General features: G+C 39.6%; 1 protein-coding gene across 1 annotated transcript in view; it reads right to left on the minus strand.

Moving 5' to 3' along the window:
* Window positions 1–300: 300 nt before the first annotated feature.
* The window catches only part of MOCOS (molybdenum cofactor sulfurase), a 224,782-nt gene continuing 198,490 nt past the window's right edge, over window positions 301–26,592 (minus strand). The window contains exons 10-15 of the mRNA XM_063326280.1: window positions 23,714–23,795; window positions 19,355–19,479; window positions 18,634–18,739; window positions 13,987–14,113; window positions 11,527–11,631; window positions 301–3,876 (exon numbers count right to left, since the gene is read on the minus strand). Of these exons, the coding sequence (XP_063182350.1) occupies window positions 3,730–3,876; window positions 11,527–11,631; window positions 13,987–14,113; window positions 18,634–18,739; window positions 19,355–19,479; window positions 23,714–23,795 (692 nt within the window). The 3' untranslated portion in view covers window positions 301–3,729. The remainder of the gene's footprint in view (window positions 3,877–11,526; window positions 11,632–13,986; window positions 14,114–18,633; window positions 18,740–19,354; window positions 19,480–23,713; window positions 23,796–26,592) is intronic.

Here is a 26,592-nt window from a genome sequence, read left to right on the forward strand (position 1 = left end):
TAACAGAGACGGCTCCAACAGGACGGCCTCTGGACATATTTTAAAGGGGACGGGTGATTATTAGTGCATTTTGTGCAGGGCCTGAGCTGAGTGTGCAACTGATTGGCATGCTGACTAGACAGACAGAGGCTGTCAGCGCAATAGCTGGAGGAACACCTCACCTGTGAACCCCAGCAGCAATGAGACATCCTGTCAGTCCTGAGCCACATCCTTGCCCCGTGAGCCCAGCAATGCCTCCAAGCAGAACTTAGCATCTCATGAGCTCAAAGGTCAAGAACGCAAGCACCACCAGTAGACACGTCAAGCACAATATATATTTTATTGGTTTCATTTCCAAGAAAGTTAAAAACCAGTGTGACGAAGAAATGCATAGCATAATCCCTACAATTTATGAGCAACCATCACGTCCTTCCTTTTGATTTGTGTATAATTTTGACAGAAGGGTGACCTAAAATTTTGACCATATTTTGAAGGATGCCATTGAAAGTATATAAATCATAAACTGTATCTGAAATATCTTAGTCATATCAGAGAACACAGAGTTCAGAGGCTTCTCCTAAAAATGCTGATTTCCGTTCTGTGATTTCAGCCTCCTGGTTATTATTAGAGCTTGTAATAATCACCATTTTTGCCTTGAGATTTGAGAAGGAGCTAAGTCCCACAGAAACTGGGATATGTCTGAATAATTCATTGTAAGGAAATATGGATTTAGTTTTCAAATATATAGAAGACTTTCTACATACAGCACTCTGGAAATACTGTATTAAGTAATAAGGATTTCTTGTCCATATAAGGTAAACATACATATGCAATTAGTCCAAAGATTTAGTTTTGCAGCAATGGGAGTACTTAGATGAAAGAGCCTACATTCATATGAAATGGTCCTTTTTCTGTATACTCTGAAGATTGAGAAGTCGTCCCTTATAGAACATATAAGCTTTCTACCAGTGTTTCAAAGTGTTTATGCCCTTTTAGTTCCTGCAGTACCTGGGATTGCATTTATGCTAAGTTTCTTCTCTCTCTGAATTTTTTTCACATTATGGGAGGGATGTTCTTCCTACAAAGTTACAGTGCATGTCATTTAAAAGTGATTCTTCCTACTTCAAGATTTTCCACAGAGTATTGGCACTGAGAAGAATTTGTCTTCATTGATGGGAAGACAGATCAATACTGGCGGGAACACTCCACTTGCTAGAAGGGAAATATTATCCTTTGTTGAGACGAAAGATTCCTTATGTCTCTTCCATCAATCTGAAGCGCTGTGACATTTCCTATCACTATAGCACAAGGATGTTCCTTCTGGGAAATGCACAGAATATACTAATGAGTATGTTCATACATCAGAGAAAATCTTTTTTTCCCCCTGCAAAAACGACAAAATTATTCCTGATCTAATATTACTAAGCCACGGCAGAGAGAAAGTGTAATTGCCTGTAAATAATAGGTCAAAATGACTAAGCATGACATTTTTAAAGTTCAAATCCTCTCATCCCTAGTTATCATACATTGCATTAAGGCTATTCACAAACAGTATTTGTCAAGCCACTGTGTACCAAAGTGACTTATTTTGTAGTAAATCCAATAACAAGTGAAACAGAGCTTGCTGAGCTTTGCTTTCAATTTCCTTTTCTAACTTCTGTGCCATTTTAAACAAATGACGTACTGGTGAGGTGAAGAGGACAGAGCAAAGCACCAGAGATCACCTGAAGGTCAGCATACAGCAGGTCTCTCCATATTAAATTTGCCAGAGCTGTGCTCGCTTTCTATCCCACAAAACACTGCTCTGCATAACAGAAAGGCAAAGAGTGAAGCAGTTAAGAGATTTAGATACCAGGAAACCGCTTTTCAAGCTTCCAAAAAGCCTGCTCATTACAACATCAGATAATTGACTATTAGACAGATGAAACCCCAGCTTTTCAAAGCAGACATCAAGGAGCAGTGCTTGGGCTCTGAAGTGGAAGGTGCAACTCTCAAAACTGATCCTCAGTTTACATACATATGAAACACCTCTCTCTTTCCATGTATTTTAAGGCAGGTTGTAAGAAACAGATAATGTCTCTTCTCATTTCCATTACAAAGCTCTGCTGAGAGACTAATAAGAGTCTGTTCCAGCTGAAGTGAGTAAAACCACTTCTTCAAAAGAATGAAAAGGAAAAAGAAAGATGAAACCAGTTAAAAAAGAAAAAGAAGAGAAAGAAAAAAGACCATTTTTGAATTCTGATTCGCACACTGGGCGATGTGCTTCTCTTTCCCCATTGTACGCCACTCTGCGGTAGTTGGTCCCCTTTCAGAATGACTGTTTGACCAAATCTTTCACAAAGCCTCTTGCTCCCCTCCAGGGATATACTCAAACAACTCAAGGATTGCTTCAGCCAGAAGCACTTTCACACAGTTTGAGCCAAAATTGCCCCAAGGAAGACCTAAATCATGCTGGATGAGAGTTCTGACAGTGCTTTTAACGGGGTCGAAATTTCACTTCCCAAATGGCAAGAGAGCAGCGAAACTAGGAGAACTTCCTCTTCCAGAAGGACTTCCTGGAAACATGAAATCTCCCTGTGGAAGGCTGGACACATGTTGGGGTCATAAAACACCTGGCCTCAATGTGTTCAGTCTTGCATTACATTGACTTTCCATGTGCTTTTTTGCTGTGTGGCTTGCTTTATTTATTTTTTTTAATTTTCACACTAATTGATATTTCAGACTAAGTCCTAGGTTTCAGACATTTGCTCTCAGAAATCAGAAAGCACGAGTCATATTTAGGAGAGTAAAGAACTCAAAAGCCTCCTAAGAAGGATATTATTAAATGCACCAAGAGTAAGAAAAGAGAATACTTTGACCTGTTCAGGATGGAGAAACATCCAAACTTTCAAGAGTTCCCTTAAGTGGCCATTAGAGATGTCTGAGGATAAACAAAGTTTGTATAAAATACATGACTGTATTAGTTGAAAAATCTCTAATTAGAAAAAATGTGTCAACATCCACAAACACATAAAGAAACAAGTGTTTGGGAAGTCATCACATAAAATACATCAGATGGAAATGTAGCAAATGGGAATGAGAAAAAGAAGTCAAGAACGAATGGATGAAATTGCTTCACAGGGAATGTGTTTTGCAAACAGTATATTGAATCTTCATTGATCATTGTGCCTTTTTGGCATCCCCACACACTGCTCCCAAAGAGGGAGTCACAGATTTCCCAATAACAGTTCCCTCTTGTCTGGCGCCTTCAGACTGTCTACACACCACCTTCAGTTTCATTTTTGAAAAGCTGGATGGACTGCTACTCTCACGCCATTCTCCCACTGTTCCCTTCCCACCCACATTGTTTCTAAAATATATTCAGCATCCTCTCTCCCAGTTGTGGTTTTAACAAAGCAACATAAGGAAGTAGTTGTTGTTGTGTTTACTTTCCTTCATTGAGATGTGGGTTTCTGACAACGATGTTGAGCTTGCGTTGGGAGTCATCCACCAGTAAAACTTGATCAAACCTGTTGCATCCTGAAGCAATTGAGCAAAATAGAGTTACGGCTGCTGTAACATAATCGCAAGCAAAAACATGTAGGTGAGCTGTAATTATCAAGGGTTCTGCCATCTGATAACATTTACAGCAAACAGAAAATCAAAAGACTTAAACCAGAAGCAAATGAGTGGAAGCTTTTTCTTTTTTTGAATAACTGACTACTGACTTTTCCCTGGAATTGCACATAAATCTTATCTCCACCAGAGAATCTATCCTGAACATTTTTCTTCACTGGATGTCGGGGGCTGAATTTCTGTATTCTCCTTCAGCACTGGAAGTACTTGAGACCCAACCGATAAAGTATCTGGAAAGGATGAGCACAAGGGCTGGTTCATCAGGTATATGCCAAAGTTTGTCTGAAAAAAGCAAAACATTTTTTGAGATGCAACTCATGTTAAAGTAATTAGATCTATGGAGGATCTCACAACCCAGATACGTTCAGAAAAACAACCTTGCTTTAAGAACAAGGAGGTATGTACTATCTGCATGCAATTAAGAACATTTTTAACTAATTACCTATAATAGACTGGTAAACAAAAGCTAACCCCATGCTATTCAAGAAGAATACCTTAAGTAAGTGGATAAATAATGTAATATTTCATCATGAGTTCCACAGTATCATATATGTAATTTACACTCCCTCACAGTCTTGTTATTTAATGACTCTTCTGGCAGTTAATGCATTATCACAAATAAAGGCTAGGCAGCACGAGAATGCATGTATGTTCAAACGGTGAGGAAAAGTCTTGCATCTTCTACCATGAATTATTCACTTTGTTAAGAGAACTTTGTTCTGTCTAGCCTTTGTGAATTCCCCATTTGTTTTTATGAATATTGTAGTATATTTTACAGAAAATATTCAGAAAGTTTGTTTTATTAGGACTGCCACTGGTTGTCTGTCATTACCTGTGAAGCCATCCTACGTAAATATTAGAAATACTTAGATACGTGTCCTTGTGATACTGAATAATAAAGAACAGAGGAACAGAATAACCACTTCACCCACTGACCATACAACCCTCGCAGGCACCCAAAACCTCATCTGAGTGTCTGCACTCTTATGTGTGGTCTTAATCTTAAGCACGTTGAACGTTACAGTTGTAGCTGTGAACAGCTGGGCATGATCTGGAAATGCCACAGTAAGAGACTGGTGTGTGGTTTTGTGGTTTTGTTTTCCAACAGTGGAGCATTAAGAAATGCGCAAGAAACAGACTTGCAATCTCATGATAATATTTTCCAAACGATTAGATAATAGTTAATTAAAGAAATATGTAAAGTTAGAACTAAAGGAATGCTGAAGACAGTGTTAAATTGATAATTGATTTATAGACTTCTGAACGTCTTACTTCTTCAAACTGAGGACCTTGGAAACTCAATATAATTTTCTTGTCTTTTCTTACAGCTTTCAATAAAAAGTATTTTGTTTTGGTAGGCCACAGCGAAAACGTACTAGTCACTCCAAAGTGTAAAGTAAATAAATACACAAATGAAATTCATTTGGTATTTCTGAAAAAAAAAAAAAAAGTGAAAATAATTAAAACAAAACTCGTCTCCTCCATTTCCTGATTACATTTATTGCCATTGTTTTCATTGATGATCCTTAAATTGAGGGAATTACATTTACAGTAGGTTTAGAAAAATATACTAGGTAAAAGGAACTGCAATAAATTTAAAAAAATAGTGTCAGCTGAATTTAAAGGAGCATATTTGACAGACTAAATATGAAGGCAGTACGTTTTCTCCTGTTCTTACGCTGTATAATTAAATAAAGATACAGTAATGAGGTAACATGAACCAGCTTTTAGTCTTCGAGGAATTAGCGAGAAGTAAGGCTGAGACCTACTCCCAAGTTACAGAGATGCTGTAAAGCAGAGGTCTATCCAAACATGGCCTCAGACTCTGAATTTGGGTCCTTCTGTTCCATTTGTAATCCTAAACATTAAGAAGAAAAAGAGCTCCCAAGCAGAGCTTTTTGTCTACTTCTGCTATTCCTTCACCTCACTGGCATTTCACCTATATGGGGTATGAGTTGGACCTGAGCAGGTCTATCCTATAAATGACAGTTTGTGGATACCTGTGACCATAATGGTGTCTACGCTGGTGGACACAGGGTTGATCCTTATGGTCGGTGCTGTAGTACTTAATGCCGAGGAACAACTGCAGCACAGTAAGATCCCAATCCTCTAGCACAGTGACTGTGCTGGATCAACCATGATGCTAAAATGTTAAGTTAGTAACTGTTTCATTTAAAATATTAAAGTGCAGACTATTATTTTTCCGTTCCTGCTTTTCCCTTATTTGTTGACAAGCTGTGGTTTCTCTGTTGGCATAAATGATGAGTTTTTCAGCCTTGTGGTTAATAACCTGGATTTACTTCCTATATCCTAGTGCAAAAATGACAGTTGCCATAATTTTGTTGCTTTAAAAAATCAGGCAATAATAAAACAAATATTGTAAAATGAATATTAGTCCCTGCTACACCACATTTCACACAGGAAGGAATTTTGTAACTCATCTGTGTAAATGAACTTATTTGATACATGAGAAGTTTTTATTTATATTTACTGTATTGACATCTTGATTTATCTTAAAATGAGACTAAAATAAATCTGGGCAGATTGTTCACTGTGGAGAATTTAATTTCCTAATTTTTCTACTGTTGTAAATCATTTAGCACAATTTTTTTTTTTTCTTAAAGCACTTTAAACCGTTCAGAATTATTTAAGAAAAGGCATGTGTGGATATATCATATCTTCAGGAGTTCTCAAATACTATTTTAATACTGGTCCTTCTTAGTATTTCCGTACTCTGATTAGGCACCTAAAGTCTCACAGTAGCTTCTTCAGTGCCGAGACTGGATGATGCCTAAGGAGTTTTCAAGGTGACAGTTATAATGATGGTATACATATTTTAGTACTAATACCTGCTTGGAATTGCTGATCTCTTTCTTTTGTGAATGTTCTTAAGACCAAAATTTAGCTTGGGATTACCAGAAGTGGATTTAGTATCTCTTAAGTAAATTTCCTTGTTTTTTCAGTAATTACAAATATTGACACAGCAAATACTGATAATAGCGCGCACACATACCCCCCAAGCAACCACAAAAGCTGTACATCCTGCCATTTCAGCTGTTTCAAGAGAAAGATAAAATGTAGGAATTGGCCCTTCTCACATTTCACTGTTGAAAAATGAGGCTTTCAGATGCAGAGATTACAGCCTGCAGAGTTATTACAATGAACCGCATAATCTCTCTCTCTGCTGTTGCTACCTTTTCCTGGCTTCAAGGGCATTTTATTCTGCATATAACCTCCCTAGAACACACCAGGAACTGGGCAGAGAGTGCTGGACTGTGAGTTCTGTGCCTTTATCTGCACAGCCTTCTGATGGCAGCAGGGGCTCTTCCCACCAGTCTTTAACTTCACAGGGACACAAAAATGTAAAGCTTCTTGATTAGTAAAAAGCACGACACTTCACTGCTGGGAGAAATAGATAAAACCTACTTATTCTTGCCAACAGTGAATCATATGATAGTCATCACACTCGCTTAAAGGAGGAGCTATAAAATGCTGTCATTCTTGCATGTTGTTTCAAGTACATTTACTGGATCAACAGTAATATGCACTGCTTAGGTATCCACTGACAGAGAGATATCCCTGGGTGCAGTATCTCCTTTTGTAAAATAGAAACCTGAGGTGCTACATCTGACAAAGGCTGAGCTGAGATGCCTTCAAGCTACAGCTCCTAAACAATCAGTTAATTCAGACTAGCACTTGGTAGGGAAAATGCCCGGCTAGAATGTGTAACATGCACACAAGTGATACTGCAAGCTAAAACTTAACTTTGGATGGACGAGTTCTGGATTTTGCCCCTGGAAGTAGCTCTCAGCTACCTTCTCACAATAGATAAATTTATCTGTTCACGACTGTTCATTTTATTCATACAACAACATAACCTCCCTCCCATGCAAAGGTTTGGGAGATGCAATTATTAAAGTAGAATTTTTTTTTTTTTTTTAATGTAATGATGCTTTATTAGCTCTGGATTCACCAAAACTTATTAGTAAGGCCTTACAAAATAGGAGAGTGGAAGCACTCACTTTCAACATGCTGATTTTTCATATTGGTAAAAAAGGGAAACTTTTAACTTGGTGTCAAAAACCCCCATCTTGTTTTGTTGGAAATAACTGGACAGCAGAATGTTTTTCTAAGAACTGGTTTTCCTTTGTTCTACCTTAAATAAATGCATTTTCCAGTTCCGCCACCAATGAGAAAAAAGAATCATACTATTTCAGAGGTCTGTTAATTACATCAATCACTGTTTGCAAACGTTCCAGATCTTTGGATGAAAAGCACTGCATAGTGTAAAGCCCTGCATTACTATGAAAATGATGATAATGATGCATCAGATAAGAGAAGTCATTTGCTACCCTTGCTAACGTTTCAGTAGGCAGTCCAAAGGCACCGCGTCTAATTCTGCAGGGAAAGAAGCTCTCCCAAGGCACATAAAGGAGGATCGACAGCCCGCAGGAAAAAACACAAGCCTTTTAGTGTATGCGGGCATGTGCAAACATAATGGATTTCCCTTGATGTACCGCTATCCATACACTTAGGCTGGGGCAGACTGTTAATGCAAGTCCCAGCTTATAGCGCTGCTGCAAATCTACCCACGGGGCTTCCGCTATTGTTAGCCTTAAACTGCATCTGCAAGACACAAGAAGACGGGCGAGAATTCAGTGTTCTGTCTGTCTGTGTGTGTTTTGCATCAGGTGGTGACGCATGTGAAACAGCGTGTGGCTATTTTTATGCTATTTGCTTAATGTAGTTATCTAGTCTTTCGTAGTCTCCCGCAGTAAGAGAGAGAGCTCCGTCACAGAAGGAGAGCTCGTTTTTTCTTTTCAGTCAAAAATTACAAAAGGAATCCTTAATGAGTATTTCTTCAGAACTGATGGCAGCGGAGCTCAAGTTCGCTTTGTAGAGGTGTTCGTGTTTTATTTCAAACAATGCAATAAAAGGTTTCGTAAAAAGTAGCTGGCTAGGCTTCAGCACCCTGCTTTACATTTATCGGGAAACATGCAAATTGCTTGTGTGGCTAATTACAGTAGCTGGTTCTGACTTTCAGCTGCAATCTGTCTATGCAAAGCCTCAATCCTTCAACTTGGAGCACCAGGTTCTCAGAGTCTCAGAGGGATGGAGAAAAATATGATTTCTGAAATAAATATCGAACCATCTCTTACAAGCCTCACTTTATTTAGCTCATTATTGAAGTTCATTGGCAGTGCTGTCATTTGGGCTGCCAGTTTGATAAAGTTCGATATATTTTTCCAGGTTGGTGCTCTTGTAAAAACAAAAGAAAACGGTAAATATTGACATCTTTCTCTCTTATTAAGCATTCAGGATTTGATATCCATTTGTATGTGCAGTATCTTTAAGGTTTTGGAAATCGAGCAACTACAACAGCCTTTCAACAATATCAGTTCCCCTTGTACTGGGAAATTAGCTTAGATCTTATTTTGCTGCTTTTGTTGTTTGCAGTTCGAATGGCGTTATTGACAGCTGGGAACAAACTGCTAAATTCTTTCACTGAATCTGTATCTGATAAAAAAAGAAAATGAAGTCCATCAGATGACTCCTAAACAGAAAAGCGCATGCTAGAGCCATGAGTCACCAAAGGATTAGCTCTGCAATTTAACACAGTCACATGGATGTTCTTTCTCTCTCCCCACTGTGAACTGTGAAAGGTTTGGATTACCATCCTCTGCTAGTCTGTTTAGCACACTGAAGATGCCACAGTCCTCGGGTGCTACTCACTGACAATCAGCTGGTGACCATCATCCCACAGATGATTGCAGGAGGGATGGGCTCTGAGGTCTTCTCAGACCAGTTCAGGCAAAACTGCCAGTTCAAACTCTCTCTTTCAGCTGTCAAGCTAACCCAGAGGAGTTGCCCTTATGCAGAGCGGGGCACGCTCACAAGATCCCAACTGCCAGCAGCGCTGGAAGATGGGAAAAATAAAAATAAAAGAGCTGAAGGCCTGGTTCTGTGCAGAATGAATATCGTTGCGCAGGGGAGGGAAGCAGAGCACTCCCCCGCTGTGAATAGCAGCACTGTGCTCTGCAGCGCCTCGCCTTGCCATGCGTCTTTCATCTGGCGCCAGGTTGTTCTCAAGAGGCTGGATCGCTTGTTCTGCCTTCCTTCTGTTTGAAGGAGTTACTTGGTTCTAGGAGTGCTCGTATCAAGAATCATAGAATCATTTAGGTTGGAAAAGACCCTTGGGATCATCGAGTCCAACCATCATCTCCACTCTACAAAGTTCTCCCTTACACCATATCCTCTAACACCACATCTAAACGACTCTTAAACACATTCAGGGATGGTGACTCCACCACCTCCCTGAGCAGCCTATTCCAGTGTCTAACCACTCTTTCTGTGAAGAATTTTTTCCTAATGTCCAGCCTAAACCTACCCTGCTGCAGCTTGAACCCATTCCCTCTTGTTCTATCGCTAATTACCTGTGAGAAGAGACCAGCACTAACCTCTCTACAATGTCCTTTCGAGTAGTTGTAGAGAGAAACCTTTGCCTTGCTGAGTTAATCAGGATGAAGGAGAAGCTCATCTTTGGTGTGGGAAACACGCAGAAGATGCATTGCCTCTCCTGAGAATCTGTGTCCCAGGTAAGGTTTTGCTGCCATTTGAGAAGGTCCCTGAATACAGAGTGCTCTCCCTCTATGGAGGATTCAAATCATAATCCAGTAACACCCACATGGGTAGAGAAAGTCCTCTGCATACCACACTCCACGTGGCAGCGTCCTTGCCCAGAGTGCCAGAATGTGCTCTCAAGGGTCCCAGATGTTCCAGTTGTGGCTCACCATTACCTGGAGAGAGCTCTTGTCCTCAGGCTACCCACCATGGCCAAGAGCTTGTCTCACAAAGGCTCATGTGCTGTGGTGATCTGGGTGCCAGAGCCTGCTGTGCCAACCCCAAGTCATCTCAGGTCAGCGGGAAGCTGTGCCGAGACAGCCGGCCCCTGCCTGCTCGCCTCTCCCCCCTCTCACTCTGTACCAGGCGGCTGGCTCCGAGACGGAGCCGGCGGAGCCATTCACCAAGGATAACATTCATCAAAAATGGAGCCCTTTGTTTGCCTCATGAGTCACTGAGACGAATCAATTTATTATTTTTATTTTTTTTTCCAAACAAAGAATGCATTATTTGTAATTTGATTGTGCATTGTTTTGGTGAATAATTTTCAACCTATTTGTTATTGCTCCGCCTCTGTGCTGTGCCCAGTCTCTGGTGTTTGGCTGGTATTGGCAAGGCCTCTGAGCCCTGACTGGCAAGCGAACTTTTACAACAGGAGTTCAACGAACAGGAAGCAATGAATTTAGAGTAAGGATTTTCAGCTAAATAAATACTCATAAGGAGGTTTGTGAAGCTTTTGGGATGCCAAACTGTCTAGCCATTGTCTGAGCACTCTCAGTTCCAAGAAGCAATGCAACCTTAGGAAGCAGAAGGACTCCAAACGAACGCCTGTATTTCACACTTATTCTCCAGTCACTTTCTTAATCAATTACTCTCCACTTTGACTACATTCACATCTGCTCTGTTTTTCCTGCTAAGTAGTTTCTCACAGTAAGAATACACTTCAGTCTCATGAGCTAACTGTATCATTTCAAACACTTTCTTATTTTTCTGCAGATTTCTCTTCTTGAGTGACATCAGCTTGTGTTTTTCAAGACCAAAATAAACACATTGTAAAGCAGTACATACTGAGTAAAAGCAAGCACAGTTAAAATAATGCATATTAATACTCAATTTCTGAATAAAAAACATGTTGAGCATTTTATGGAAATAAACCATGTCGTATCTGGGTTGTAAGTGCATCCTCTTTTTACTGAAAAAACAAATGGTAACAATTAGCATAACAACTTAATCGTGAATATTCTCTCAGCAGATGCATGCAATGAAGTCACTATATCTTTCCATACAGCTATTTTGGAGTACTGTACTGACCTTTCTACCTCTGGCTGCAGACAGGGACTGCAGAAATTCTTTGTTTCGTTCCCCAGACTGTTGATCAATGCAGATTATTTGACATCTGCTACACGGACCCACAACCTGAAATTTCAGGTAAAGAAGGTTTACAGCTGTATATGAAAGCAGTACAACACAGAACAGTACAAGCTTCTGACCATCATATTATCTTAAAAACATATCTTTCATGTACTTTTCCTGTGTTATTTTATTCTATAATTATGTAAGAAGTCAGGCCTGTGCACCTAAAGTAGGTACATTTTCAAAGGGTCTACTTGTGAAGGTCTCCCTGACTTTTTAATTCATTTTTTCTTTTATTTTTTTTTCAGAAAAAAACTTTCCCACAGACACAATCTGAGAAATCATAAACATTTACATATTCGTATTTCCTGATGGCTTCACTTCATCTAGGGGCTGGCAGGGCTACTTGCCCAAAGGGGAACTGAATACAAAATCAAGCTAGCGTCTCAGGATTTAACCCAAGAAGGATTTTCTTGGAGTTAAACTACCAGGGTTTGGTTGACGTTGCTTCAGTGCAGCTGAAATACACAATATCCCTCATTCTTTCTGACAGGCATAGCACTCGTAGATAATCAGAATGCAAGATGTGAATTTTCACAAGTTTATATAATCAGAAGGAATAACGAGAACCTCTACTGCAATATCATACAAGAGCATGGTTCTTAAAGTTAATTCTTGTTTGAATTCTTGCGTGGTTTTAGGGAAAAAAGCCTGCAATTGATTTCTTCTTACTTCTTAAAGCATTAATATTAAGAAGGAAGACATACTCTAGATTCCCTTAATACTGCAACACTAACGTTAGCAAAGCTGTACATTATAGAAACTGTCTTAACAGTATCTCAATATACACATTCTACTTTTGTAAAATGTGTCATAAATTTCAAATAGGGCAAATAATTAAACCTGACACTGCAAACATGTTTATATGCTGATCTGAAGGGCTGTTTCAGTTCTTTGAGGTACATCTAGAACTGCTTGTACAACTCTTCAGAGTAATCATCAAAACTATACATTTGTCTCAGCTTTTTCAGAAGATGATTTTCCACAGCATTAATATTTTATTAAAAGAACAAGAAAATAAGACAGAGAAGGAAATATTTTTCCCTGTTTTGCTTTGTTCAACAGCTTCTTCTACCATTTTCCTGGCATCAAGTACCATTAACATAATTTCTACTGTTACTACATCAGTATCTGAATAAGGACCTAGCAGAGACTGGAAAAGACCACGCAAGTTGTATAAGCTTTTCTATTTTCAGCTTGCATTCCTAAAGTATTTCTACGCCAGAAACAGGATGGCCTTTTTATTCTGTAGTTTTCCAGTCTCTTCCACAACAGGATCCTGAGCTGAGATCCCTAGTGCAACTCCAGCCTCCAACAAGCTATACACCAAGGATTTTGTCCTCATCTCCTACCTAAGGAAATTTTCCCTCAATTTTCTGTAACTCATATTACAGCTTACTGATCAAAGCACACATAAGAAGAGAGCAGATAAGTCATGATTTCCACCCTTACTGAAAAAAATGGCCTCTCCATTTCTTACAGCGTGCTGACCAGAAAGAAATAGGAGTAATGTCTACCACAGCTTCTAGACCTGACCTTAGCACTTCTGTTATTCACACCTTCATTATCATCCCTAAGAAAACAATGAATCCCACTTTCCCATCCTAGGCAATGCATTTTCAAATACATATATCATAGCTAAGGACCAGGCAAATCCAACAGAAGATGTAATACATGTGTGCATCATTCCCTTAGGTTTCGTGTGTAGCTTCTTCAGGGATCCTTTGCTGAAGTTCTTCTCAAAAGAACGTATTTGCCAACAAAGTCTAACTCTTCAGCATTTTCCTTACAGTACAAAGCACATTATCTTGTTAGCTACAATGCGAAGCATAACATACAAAAAAACCCTACCAGGCTAGACTTAGAAACATGTTTTGAGTGGAGATTAAGACAAAATGCATACAACAGAGGGCAACAGACAGTGATTGCTCGCTTGTATTCATGTCCAGTCTTTTGGCAGTCAGTTGTTTGATGTGCAGCAATCTGAGATTACATTTGGACTACTATGCTTAACAGCAACCGGCATTCTCTCATGACATGCTGGCTAAATATTTGCTGTAAACTGCCTCAAAACAGTGGTTATTTTTCTGCTCAGTTGGATAGAGGTGAGAAATTTTATGAATTATGAAACAATAAAAAAAAAAGGTGTGGAGAAATGCATCAAAACCTCTCAATTATATTGCAGCATGTTTGCCACAGGTCACAGCATGTTTGGGTTTTTTACACATTTCATAAATTTCATCTGCACAAACGGTGCCGCCCATGTTCCAGTCAAAGCCTTGCAAAAATTGCTTTGTCTCCAGGGGTCAAAGTACTTTGTGATAGACTGGGACTACAACAAGGGAGAGGAGTTCACACCTGGAATCGCAGAGCGCCTATTGAAATCTCAGCCCACTCTTCTTCTTCAAAGGACTCTGGTGCATGGATGACAATGTTGGCACGGAAACGTCGGATTAATTCGTCTATTTCCAATGGCTCTTCCAATCTGTCTCACAGAGTTGACAGAGAAAACAAAAAAATAAGGTTTATTAACTAGTTCTGCACTAGATATTTGTGCTCTAAGAATCTAGTGGCTAATATGACTCAGGAAATGTTTCTCCAGAATAACCTGGACCAAGTTTTATTACAAAGGCTATGAAAAGGGCACAAGGTATTTAACTATAATTTGTAAGCATTGAACTGTAATTTGTAATCCTCTGACTATAATTTGCAATCCTCTAGGTGAATTCTTCAGAGGTGTAACCTGGAAATGTGAAGTAGGTATGAAAGCATGTAGACAGGCGATTGCGAACAATGCATATGAAAAAAATCCTTATTAGTTATCCTATCTAAGGCTAATGGCAAAAAATGAAAAGATCTTTTGAGTTAGCAATCATTTGACTCTTTGTTGTGGTTTAACCCCAGCCAGCAACTAAGACCACACAGCCTCTTGCTCATTCCCCCTTCTCCCCGCAGAAGGCTAGGGAGAAGAGGGACAAAGGGAGGGGAAAGGGAAAAAAAACACCCTTTGGGATGAGATAAAGACAGTTTAATAGCACAGTAATGGAAATGGAAAGTAACAATAACAATAATAATAATAATAATGGCAAAAGAATATACGAGACACAAGTCACTCTCACCGCTGGGTGAATTGGTTGCCCAGCCTGAACCAAGCAGAGATCACAGATTCCGGCCCCCCCCGCCCCCAGGCCAACCCCCATTTATATACTGAGCATGACGTCTATGGTACAGAATATTCCATTGGCCATTCTATCATTCTGTCTATACTCCTTCCCAGCTTCTATGGGAAGCTGAAAAAAGTCTCTGACTAGTATAAACATCACCTAGCAACAACTAAAACAATGTGCTTTATTGACATTCCTTTCATACTAAATCTGAAAACACAGCAGCTACTAGAAAGAAAATTAACTCTACCTTGGCCGAAACCAGGACGCTCATTAAATGCTTCTAAAAAGAAGGCACATAGAAACTTATTCTGCACATGTTGCAGTGGCAGAGGGGACAAAACCAGCAGACACTGAAGGTGAAAAAGGCCAGTGAAGGCATTTTATGAGAGAATGTATTCCTCATGTTATTATTATTTGCCTTTGGGATGCAGCAGATTGCACCAAATGAAAGTTGTTTTAAAAAAAATTAATTTCTGTGTGGCGATATCTCCTCCTCTGTACAAGCATTTGAACTGCCAGAGTGAAGATTTGTGTCAGTGCAGAGAACATATATGAGGCAGACAAAGCAGCAGACTGCATACAAATATCAGAAATCTGGCTGTATCTTTCAATTGTCATTCTTCACTCTCCTTCTAAAGGAGAACCTGACCAGTACCAGAAAAAAAGACAGCCCTAAAATTTGCAAGGGAGTTCTCTCAGTGCCATTGTTAGTGTGGAAGAACATTTCTTTTTGCATTAGATATTATGGACATGAACAACTTTCGATACTCCATCAACTGTGGTCTGACAACTTTAGGATATGACACCCTATGGCAGAGGCAGAAACCTTGGTAAGCAGTGAAAAGAGATGTTTCTGTCCTGGAAAAAAATAATAAAAAGTAAGGACATACAGTTTAAAATGTGTTATAATTAAAATGAGGAAAAACATGCAAATCAAAGCACAGGGAAAACTGTTCACATCAAGCACTCTTGGCAGAAAAGGCCTGTTAGGTGAGGAAAAAAAAAAAGAGCTCGATTTTATTTAAAACAGCCTGGATGATCTTCTTTAGCAGACAAATGTGCATAAGGATAAGCTGCCTGTGCAGACTTTCAGTCAAACCACACAAGCCCTGCTCCACCGAGCCTTTGCTGTTCACAAGGGCTCCAGCAGCCTGGGGGTAGAAAGTGGGGTGGGAAGCTGAAGGGCTACAGGTTTTCCCTCGAGATGCCACAAGCGATCCCACGGCTGAGAAACAATTCATAATGATTGCAGAAGACAGAAGCCACCAGAAAGTGTAAACTATGCTGACTCTCAGACGGACAGGGAGGAAAACAGCAGTTAGTCATGAACAAGTTCAGTTACACTGTTGTGCTTCCTAGCTTTGCTGTGGGCTCTTGGAGCTTGAATGCTGTGTAGCCTCTAGTTCTGAATGCATTTTGTGACATACCAGTGCTTGCCACTCCAGCCGGTGCCGGTGGGGGCATCAAAAGCCCCAGTAACCTCAGAGCTGGGCCTGCAGCACCTTGAGCCAGCTGCTGAGAACTATTTCTAGTTTCTACTGTTCCATCCTCCAAGACTGCAGTGCCCCTACCCCTAGTCTCTCCACCTTCAACCTGTTCAGGCTCACCTCCAAAATACCTTATGTCTCCTGCACCCATCTCCAGCCCTCAGAACTGCTTCTAATTACTTGCCAGCATGCATCTGAGTAAACGCTCATTATTTCCCACCCCCTCAAAACATGCGTCAGCTGGATGGAGTGACAGGCACCTTCATCCTGCAAATCTCAACCAGGATCTGTTGTGAAAATCAGATTTTGCTAAAGCCAGCCTGGGGACTTCGGACTTCTTACAGTAGTGGGCCCTGCAATCCAGAACACATTACATATATTTAACAAGCAAACTTGAAAATGAGCATTTGCATCTTCAGGGGCATATTTCTAGCAGGAATATTTGAGCATAAGGCCAGGCCATGGGGATTTTCATGGAGGTGACCTGTAAAGCCATATGTCTCCATATACATATAGCTCTCCTACAGTATGTTACATTCTACTGTTTAGTTAAATTGCTGTTTCTGTTTTAGAACACCTCTCAAGACCCAAGTGCAAACCGGAAGATTAATTTTTACTTACAGAAGATATAGAAAAAGAGAAATTATTACAACTCAATTGGAGATTAAAATTGTTTCATAAATCTTAGCAGGTTTCCATTAAACAAAAACAAACCCACATGCCAAGAAGCTAAATAAGCTTTCTTTCTAAAAAAGAAAAACATTTCAGAAAGACCCATATGTACAGATTCTTGAAAGTACATTGCAGAGGTCAGTATTTGGAAAGTTTGTACACCACGATTTAGTAACAGTGCAAAGTGATGCTGCTGTACTTCTATGATGAATTGATTTCCCCAGCACCGCGTGGCAAAATAGGGAACAGTTTTCCAGCTTGTGCTGCGGAGTGGGAAGCAAGATGCTTCTCAGGCATCATGGCAGCTCCAGTCACATCTGAAGTTTGCTTTGAAGAAAAGGAGGTTACAAGCCTAGTTGTACTGGAAGATATTAGGTGCAAAATCAGTGGATCATCTGCATGTTTTACCAAAGTTCACGATCTTCCTTCATCCTTACTTGCTTCTCCCTCTGGTGACTTACTCCTCTCCTTTGCACTTGGATTCCAGGTCTGAAAAGTTCCTCACTGTGTTTCACCATGGAAAAAGCCCAGTGTGAGCAAGGGATGCCTGCAAGTGTTGTTCTCCCAAGGATATGTAACCGATCCAGTCGAGATCCAAAATCAGGATGCCAAAAGAAGTCATTAACTGTCACTGAGAAAGGGCAGTCAAAACACCTGAGAGATGGACTGATTCAAACCTTTTCCAGGGATTTTTCCCAAACAAGCACTGCCATGATATGCTGAAATTGCCCAACTGCCTTCTCCTAAAGAAAGAAAACCCTCAGGCAATGCAAGCTTCAGTGGTCTGTAGTGATGCTTCATTCAGTCACTGGTTTTAAATCCTGAAGCTGTATGCATGTCCTCCTACAGCTACATGTATATATATGTGTGTATATATATATTCCTCCTCTACTCAAAACAGGAATTTCAATGCAGGGGGAGTGTTTGGTGGGTGGCTAAGAGGAGAGAAGATGACTCCAAGCAGAGGCAGGGAAGTTTGGTGAGACAGGAAAAGGGGGCTCAGAGACAAATGCTGGGGCTGTGGGATGCACAGCTACGACGGAGGCCTCGAGGGCAGCTTTTCTGTGGAATCTGAGCCTGTCCTACTTATAGTCAAGAAACAGCAACTTTCTATTGTCAGCATACAAAAATTTACTTGGTAATGGGTTCCTTATCTTGTAACTGTGGGCTGGCTCAATGTTTCGTTGGCTGCTTGCATCTCCCACTTTTGTACAAGTAAAGCCAAATTCAATTAAGAAATGAAATTAATCCAGTCCTGCAAGTAGTTTAAAAATATTTCTGTTATGAATGTTTGCTATAAATCTTAATCCTTCCCAAAGGAAAGAAACAGTTCAGCAAGTAGCAAGACTTTGTATTTTCACCTGCCAGATTATTTATGTTGTGAAAACCTAATTATCCTTGTTCTTCTCACAAATAGAAGTTGGCTGGTTCCCAATAGTCTCCTGCCACCACATCATTTGACAAGAATTTTGTTTAAGTTTTCCTAAAGATGAGTGGCAGAAAGATTATTTTCAAGCATTTAGTCCAAATTTTCGGAAGTCATACAGGAATGAGTAATGATACCAGTTTAGTACCTATACATTTGTTGAACATTGAAAAGTAACTATCTCTAAATTTCCAGATGAAACAGTTATATCTGCACCTGGAATCCCAGGCATTTGGAGACAGAAGGATCTTACCTTGCAGAAATATGTTCTTTCAGCTGCAGAATGCTTGCTACATTTATCAGGAGGTATTGTGCTTCATTCACGAGAGAGAGTGAGATGTTTGTAGCAGATGCCAGACCTAAAAAAATGAATCCAACATTTTAAAATGATCGTTAAAAATCGGGAAGATTATACTAGTAATTTCACCTCATCTTTCCTTTGACCTCTTATTCATTCTCCTTAAAAAATTATTAATTCAGCTCCAAACACTACAGAAATATTCCAAGAATCCCCTCAAACCTGTAAATTACAATGATGCAATGCATTTAGAAACTGAGATAGAGCTGAGTTTTTACTGAATTTGTAAAACAATTTACTAGAGCAATATCTATGGATTTTTGATGCTCTTTCCATTTTCCTTTTTATAATGAAATTTAGTCTAAGAATAAATTCTTTGTTTATGGCTTTTTCATGATCGTTTTTCAAAATGACCATTAAGTTTCCAGAAAAAAATCATGGTCATGATGATAAAAAGCCCCCAGACTGGTGTATCTGTACATTTTCACCAAATGTAACAAGTAAAAGGGCAGCATAAACACAGTTTGGGTATAAATGTATTCTTTGAAACCTACAATATCAATATTGAATGATTCTTTCATCCTTTATCAGGGCAATCATGTAGTCAGTATGAAGTCCATGAGCCCGATGTTTACTAAGTGTGGAATCACAAATATTTTTAAGAATGACAACATACCTTTTGTATTTTTCTGATACGACCTGTTTTTCATGTCTGAACTTTGTCTTATCAAGCGACACGGACGACCAAGAAACAAAGAGAACCAGCCAGCAATTCCTTCTCCGCAGTCATACGTTTTTACCCTATTATGAGAAAAGAGGGACTTAGCAAAATTTGATTGCCCAAAAATTAATTTGGAAAACTGAAGATGAATTATGAAGATGTTTTTTCAACTTCTTCCAATATAAAATACAGAATCTGTATTCTCTGATGAGTGATAAAACAGAGATGTGAAGCTCTGCATAATTTTATCTCCCAATTTCCTCAACTTTACTCTGTTAGTCTTGAAGGTAATATTCACAAGATCTAATTTAGTTTCATACAGAAAATTACTGTGGAATAAAGGATTAAATAATTGTAACACTCAAGACACTGACTCTGAAGTACAGTAACTGGTAGCCCATATTACAATATTATGATACACTATTATGAGAAGGTTATTCTCTGGTCTGTGCTTTTTACTAAAACAAAGAGGATTAATCTGAGTTGAATTTAAGATTGCCCCACTGCATGTAATTTTTAATGATCCCATTAGGTACAATGATGTTAATTCTCTAATTTAATTCATGTTAGTACAGACACTCCACATTAAAACATGGCTCCACTGGCAGAGCCCAAGTATCTCTCTATCTAAAGATGGTTTCCATTACTAGTAAATTGTCTAGTGAGTTATGCAAGGCTGGCAATAGATGTTCCTTCTTCATCTGGATGTAATCCCTCCTCTCTTGGTTCAGGAAAGGCACAGATCAGATCACTGGGAAGTGATCTTATTTGCCATTAGATTCCTCAGCCCCGAATAATCTTAACTTCAATCTTAAATTAGTTATCTAGGTTCCCCTCACAGATAATGGAAAGACGTAAGTAGTTCCCACCTGTATTAGACCTCAGGATGGGATGACTCTCACTCTGGGAGTATTTAATTGTCTTCATTGACTACAAAAGGAGATCTGACTGACATCTAACTTTTAAATAGCATAAACAGAAAAGAGGAATGCGAATTCTCATGCTGATCTAGGCTGATCTAGGAATGCGAATTCTCATGCTGATACTAGGATTCTTGTAGTAAGGAAAGTGAGGTAGCAGTGGCCCTATGCTCAACTTTTTGTCCTACACAGCCAAAGCAGCTGATCTGCATGGAGACCATCTGCCCTATGAAACAAGAAAACAGCTCCTCACAGAAGAAGATGCTAAACCCTCGGATTGAGAGAAGTGGCCTGGCTTTACAAAATGTTTTGTAGGCTCAGCTGACTTACACAGGTAGAAAGCCAGGACAAGCGAAATCAAAGAGATTTTATAATCCTGCAGGGATCAGATATCTCTTCAGTGGTTGTTCTGAATGTTGATTGTGGTGCAGCTCTGCATCCCTCCCCCCACTCTGAGGTTGGACTGAAGCATCTAGCCAGCGATGTCCTAGAGCTGAAATGAAACTCTGGTATTACACGATGCAGACACTGTGGCAAGAAATGAGGGCCAAAAGATGAGTCTCCATGTGAGATTCCATAGTCTGAGCTGAGCAGTTCTTGTGTCCTTGCTGGTCACTGCAGCAGGGCGAAGACTTATAATGAGGAGGTATGAATCTTCCATGGTAACAGTACAGGTAAAACAAATTCCCCAGATATTTTTTTCCCACCCAAACAGAGGCGCTAGGGGTATTTAAATACTGTCCTGAACCAATTACCTCTAGCATCTTTCTGGGGCTTAATATTGTATAAATCAGGATCAGAGTTTTGCCCTTTTTTTTATTTGCTTACCGTTTTGAGTCACAGCGGCTGAGTTAGAGACACACAGCATTCTAAGTATTTCATCAAATGTCGCTGTGTAGTTTTTGTATTCCAAGACTCCTGTATTTTCAAATTGCTTTCCCTTATTGTCCGACCATTTTCTGAGCAAGTACCATCATCTCATCAAGGTCTTATTCAAAGTCCTTTTGGTGCAGCCCAATTCTGCTCATTTTCTGTGTATGTTTATTTTTGTTGAGTATTACTTTACATCTGTCAGCATTACGTTTCATTTGGCACATGTCAGGCAATTTATAAAGGAGGGCCTAGTTCTCTCAGATTTTACTTGCTGTTTGCCTTGAGTTCCCCACTTATCTTCTTATTATGTCATTTAGCTTCGGTGCGTTACAGCTGGTCCCTCTAGCTAGGTAATTTATAGAACAAGAAACAAGGGCAGCTGAAGTCTGAATATTGATCCCAAGGGATATAATACATACAGTTACGCACACCAGGCTCAGTTCACCTTGTTTTTAACTACACTTTTATCTGCTTCTACCACTTCCTTTGATCTCGTTGATATTGTGGCCTGTCAAAGAGGGGTCTGTGTCCCTGCCTACTTCAGTACAGCACTAACCTTGAGCATTTAGGGTCTTCTACAACATCAATAACCTTAACACCACTAGCTTCTACTTGGATCTGCCCACTGTTAGGTATTATACTAGAAAGCCATGTCCCTCCGATGTCAGCAGCACATGCTGATGGACAACCTTGCTAACATGAAGGCTAACACTGATGAATTCCTTCACAAGGGAAATTTGGGCTCATTAAACTTTTGTGGCTGCTGTGAAATTAAATTTCCTCACGTGACTGCTAGCAGATTCTACATCGAGTGCTTTTCTCAGCTATCTCAGTGTAAATTCAGAGTAAGCACCTGAGACAACAGAACCGGATGAAATCACAGTGTCAGAGAGCAGAATTAATAAGTGGAAAATACCTTCTTTTGAAGGAGTTTCTTTTGAATAAAAGCCTTTTAACAAAGACTTTTGGTCCCACTGCTCACTGCAGGGATTTTGCAGAAAAGACCCCACACCACAAATCACCTCCTGTCCTACTGCAAAGCACTGTTTTGTTCCTATTTCCATTTTTTGGCCCTGGAGGCTCCTCTCCGGAAACACAGGAATCTGCCATCAGCGCTGTTGGTTCTCTGAGCAGTTTGGGAGCCTCATTGATGTTCCTCTCATTCTGCCTTACTTCCTGCCTTGTTTATTTGCTAATCACAGTCCACTCCGTGCAATTTGTCTTGCATCTCCCCTTTCTTTGTCATTCCATCCTTTTCTTCCTCCTCAGAACTCTAAGCAGTTTTCCATGAAAATTTCCTATTTCATACATTAAAAATGACACAGTCACTGACATGAAAGACAAACTACAATAAATAGTATGGTAGCCAATTATATGCACACAGAGAGAAAGATAACCTAGGCTATTTTGCAGCCTGTAAGAGATGGGCTAACCATGGGGAGGCTAAGGATGAGTCAACATGAGGGGAAGTGGGACAGATGGCTAAAACAAATGACTCTTGGGTGAATACCACTACCTAAGGAAAATACACTTCTGAGAAAAGGATCCTCTTTATCATCTGACTAGCTAGTAGAAAAGAAGGAGAAGATAATTTCCTGCATGGCCCAATGGGGAAAATAGTCAGGTCTTTGCTGGTCGGTTTATGTGTTACCCTCAGAGAAGCAAATGTAGCAGGTTACAAAGAATTAGTATACCTTGGTTAAAAGAAGACATAAATCTGTAAGTGGCTCTTTTAGTTGGACTTATCAAGAGAATCGGTGAAAAGAAATGTAGTAGCTAACGCAAATGTACTTTAGGAAGGCACTTGATCTACTGCCTCTCAGAAAACTTAATGAGACTGGGAAGTACTTAGAAAATATGATGGATAAACACTTAAGTTCACTGATAGGAAATTAATTTATGCATAATGTTATATTTCACTGAAGTGGTATGTCTCTTGATTAGAGTTACTGTTATTTCACATACTCACCTGCAATCTTCCCAAGATTGTTAAGGGGACAGTGATCAACATGGATGGTCAAAACAAAATTAAAAAGGGTTGTAAATATGGAAAGCTGTTTATAACCTCAGCGGGTTCTAGCGATTTTGAATCCACACAGCATGAAAGGGGCAAAGTTGCCAGCATCATTACTGTTAAATGAAGACACTGAATTCTAGAGTCCTGCTGAGGCCGCCTCCAGTTGGCATTTGGAAGTAACTGGGGACACCTTTCCTTTTTCTCATCCTTGCAGCAAGCAAAACAGAGAGCTCCCTTATTCAAGCGGGTGTCAGGTCATTACAGTCTCTTGTACTGTCCTTCCCCCCCTTTTCAAATTTTATTATCTTTTAGTGTTTTCAACTAGATATGCTGGGCATGCCAAAATTACCTATCTATCTAAATCTGTCTTCTCCTGGTCCACTAAGTCATTCATTGCTTTCCACCCTCCCCCCTTTTTTTAAGGACTTCTGCCCCTGTGTGTTCATCCAATCATCCAATCACTGCAGTGATTTTCACCTTCAGTTCCTCCCTGCTCTCACTCACCTGTGGGAACAGACTTTACTCTCACAGATCACAGCCTCGTTACCAGTATTTTCTTCTAGTGATACAGATATTGGGTCCATGCCTAGATGGGCAGAGAGCAAATCATATTTTTTTTTTAAATTTATGCAGAAACATAGGGTTATGAAAAAAGTTCTTATTTTTACACCTGTTCACAATCATAGCAGCCTCATAAATAGCACGTAACAAAAATCCTCTTTCTTTTTGCTAGAATTATATTCTCTGCCTGCAGGTGGCTCCAAATGATAATGCAAAGAGCAAAGGCTGCAGATGACCTTGGTACCCAAACCACATTAAGGAATATACAATTTCAGCTTTCAGTAACTTCATTCTCTCTATATCTTGGGCAACAAAACTGGCACAGAATTACTGCCTCAGTCACAGTTTCTGTTGAAAGGATGAGTTTATCACTGTTGTGCCCTCTCCAGCAAATCAGGAGATAAGGTTGATCACTGTTTGGTTGGGTTTTTTGGAGTGGTGGGATGGAGTGATCAGAAAGTTGAAAGATGGAGGTGGCAGGGGTGGGAGGAGGGAAAACATAAGCACAGGCTGTTCAAGGAAAGAAATACAATGTGGTGTCATAAAGCTACAATAATTTAAAGATAAAATGTATGGAAAACACTAATGAGAGAAGTATTCCCACCTATCCATCTTGAAGTTTAAACCAGATGAGGAATCCCTGGTAATGATCTATGCTAACAGTTTCTTCCATAGTTTTCTTATCTTGAACAGAATGAGCCACAGAGATGGAAAGGCTACTGTGGCTTAGTAGAACTAACAGAAAAGCTGTACTATTTTCCTTTCTGTTAATTGAAAGCAATAATCTGAAACAATGAACAAAATGTTTTACTGCATGGCTGCAATGAATCCAACTCTTTTCCATTATACCGCAACATAAACCAGCAAAGACTGATCTCCTGTACCCCAGCTTTATATCAGCATGCTTCAATTTCACTCATTGCTTCCTGTTTATATTACTGGAGTACAAATAGGAATGAAGCTCTACCAGCTCTGTGATATGCTGAAATCAAATTGTTTTATTCTCTTCTGAAGAATAATGAAATGTAGTACAGATTCATTATACTGCAACTATCAGCTCTGTTCCATGCAAGTTGTCAATACAAAAAGACATCTACTCCTTTTTTAGCTAATGATGTTAGCATACTTCAGAAGCGAAGACAGAGGAGCAGAAGCTAGGTTCACTTAGGGAAATAAAATACATAAGTAATAAATGCATTGAACCTGCTTGCAACAACCTGAAAAAGAAACCAATGTTATCATCTTATAAACTGGAACTCATGCTCTTGTACTTTCAAAAAATCATACATTAGCATCATTTCTTCTGCAAAAAAAGAGTTTGAAAGATTTCGTCCTGTATGCATCCTTAGCTATTATATCTTTTAAAAATACTTTCTAAGCAAGGCATACCCACTAAATTTCTTAAAATAGAGTCTCAGGGCTTTAAAAAGCCCTGCTTTTATACACCAGTAAGTGTATCACATTTTTATGGAACAGTATACATTTTACAGTGATGTTTAGGTCAGTTAAACATCGTTAATTACAATTTTATTCTATCTTAAGGCAAAAAAATAAAGCAGAATATTGACATTTACTAAAATGTAAAAGCTGTCATTCTCCATGGTCATTTGCTTGATAATAAAATTCACAGATGTGCTCACAGTATTAATATAAAAAAAATTGTTCTTGTCTTTATAGCTCCTATTTTCAGTCAATGAGTAAAATTAGAGGTCTGTTATTTCAATAGACTGAAATATAAACTATTCATGTATATTCTTTCATCAGTGTATGCACTTAATTCCCATTATTTTTACTGGCAGTAACACATGACTATTTGAAGGCACAATAAACTCCATAAAGTGTAATTAGTTGCTCAGTTTTGCTAGCATCTTTCTACTCCAATATTTTAAAGGGCCTTCACAACACTCAAAATTTCTCCCTCTGTGCAGTGGTAAACTAATGTCCAACTTGCCAAAGTAATGCTGATTGTTAGCTAAAATGGAAAGAGAGAAATTAGTTTTCTACAGAAATACAGTCTCAGCTAAATTCTGTTTGGCTTACTTTTATGTTGTTCAGGAACAAGCCCAGCGTAATCTGTGCCCCCATATATTTGATGGAGCAGGGCAGTATGATTTCCCCTGATTCCCACTCAAGTAATACGGCTTCTAGAAATAAAGGCACTTGCTCCTGCCCACCTTTAAGTTGCTGGGAGCCTAACCATTAACTGCTTCAGTCAAGATATAAGAAGTTGTCTTTCTCCGCAGGGGCTTATTTGAAGTTACACCGATTTTCTCAAAGTGGGTCCTGTGATAGCAAGGATTAGTTATACTCTTCACGTCAAAAAGAATAGGAGATGCCTGTTAACAACCATATAGCCTAAGAAAATTATTGTGAAAAAAATCAGAAATGCAGTTTCTCAAAATTAGTGTCTCTCTCCCTCTACCGAAGTAAAGTACAGCCAGTGAGAGACCAAGCACAAGCCCTTCCTCTCCCTCTGCTCTCACCCTCTTCCTCAGGGATGAGGGGAATACCTGGAGCTCCCCAGCTGCCACGCAAGCCAACTAATCTTGCAGGCATGCCAGGAAAAGATCCTACACCTTCATGCAGATTTGGCCATGCCTAGAGTCCCAGTCTGATGTCTTTACTACCCACAGTGGTGGCAGGATTGCACAGCCGCGTCAGTCAGACAGCGGATCTGCCCATCCAAGGCTGGTTGTTAGGCAGGCTATGGAGACACCCAATGTGCAGGGGTTAAAGAAAGAACATGAAGCAGTGTCTCAGCACACAGAGGATTCAGCAAAAGGTATTAAAGTAGTTACTGTCACACTAAATCATGCTGACAA

The sequence above is a fragment of the Chroicocephalus ridibundus genome, chromosome 2, assembly GCF_963924245.1.
Source record: "Chroicocephalus ridibundus chromosome 2, bChrRid1.1, whole genome shotgun sequence".
NCBI lineage: Eukaryota > Metazoa > Chordata > Aves > Charadriiformes > Laridae > Chroicocephalus > Chroicocephalus ridibundus.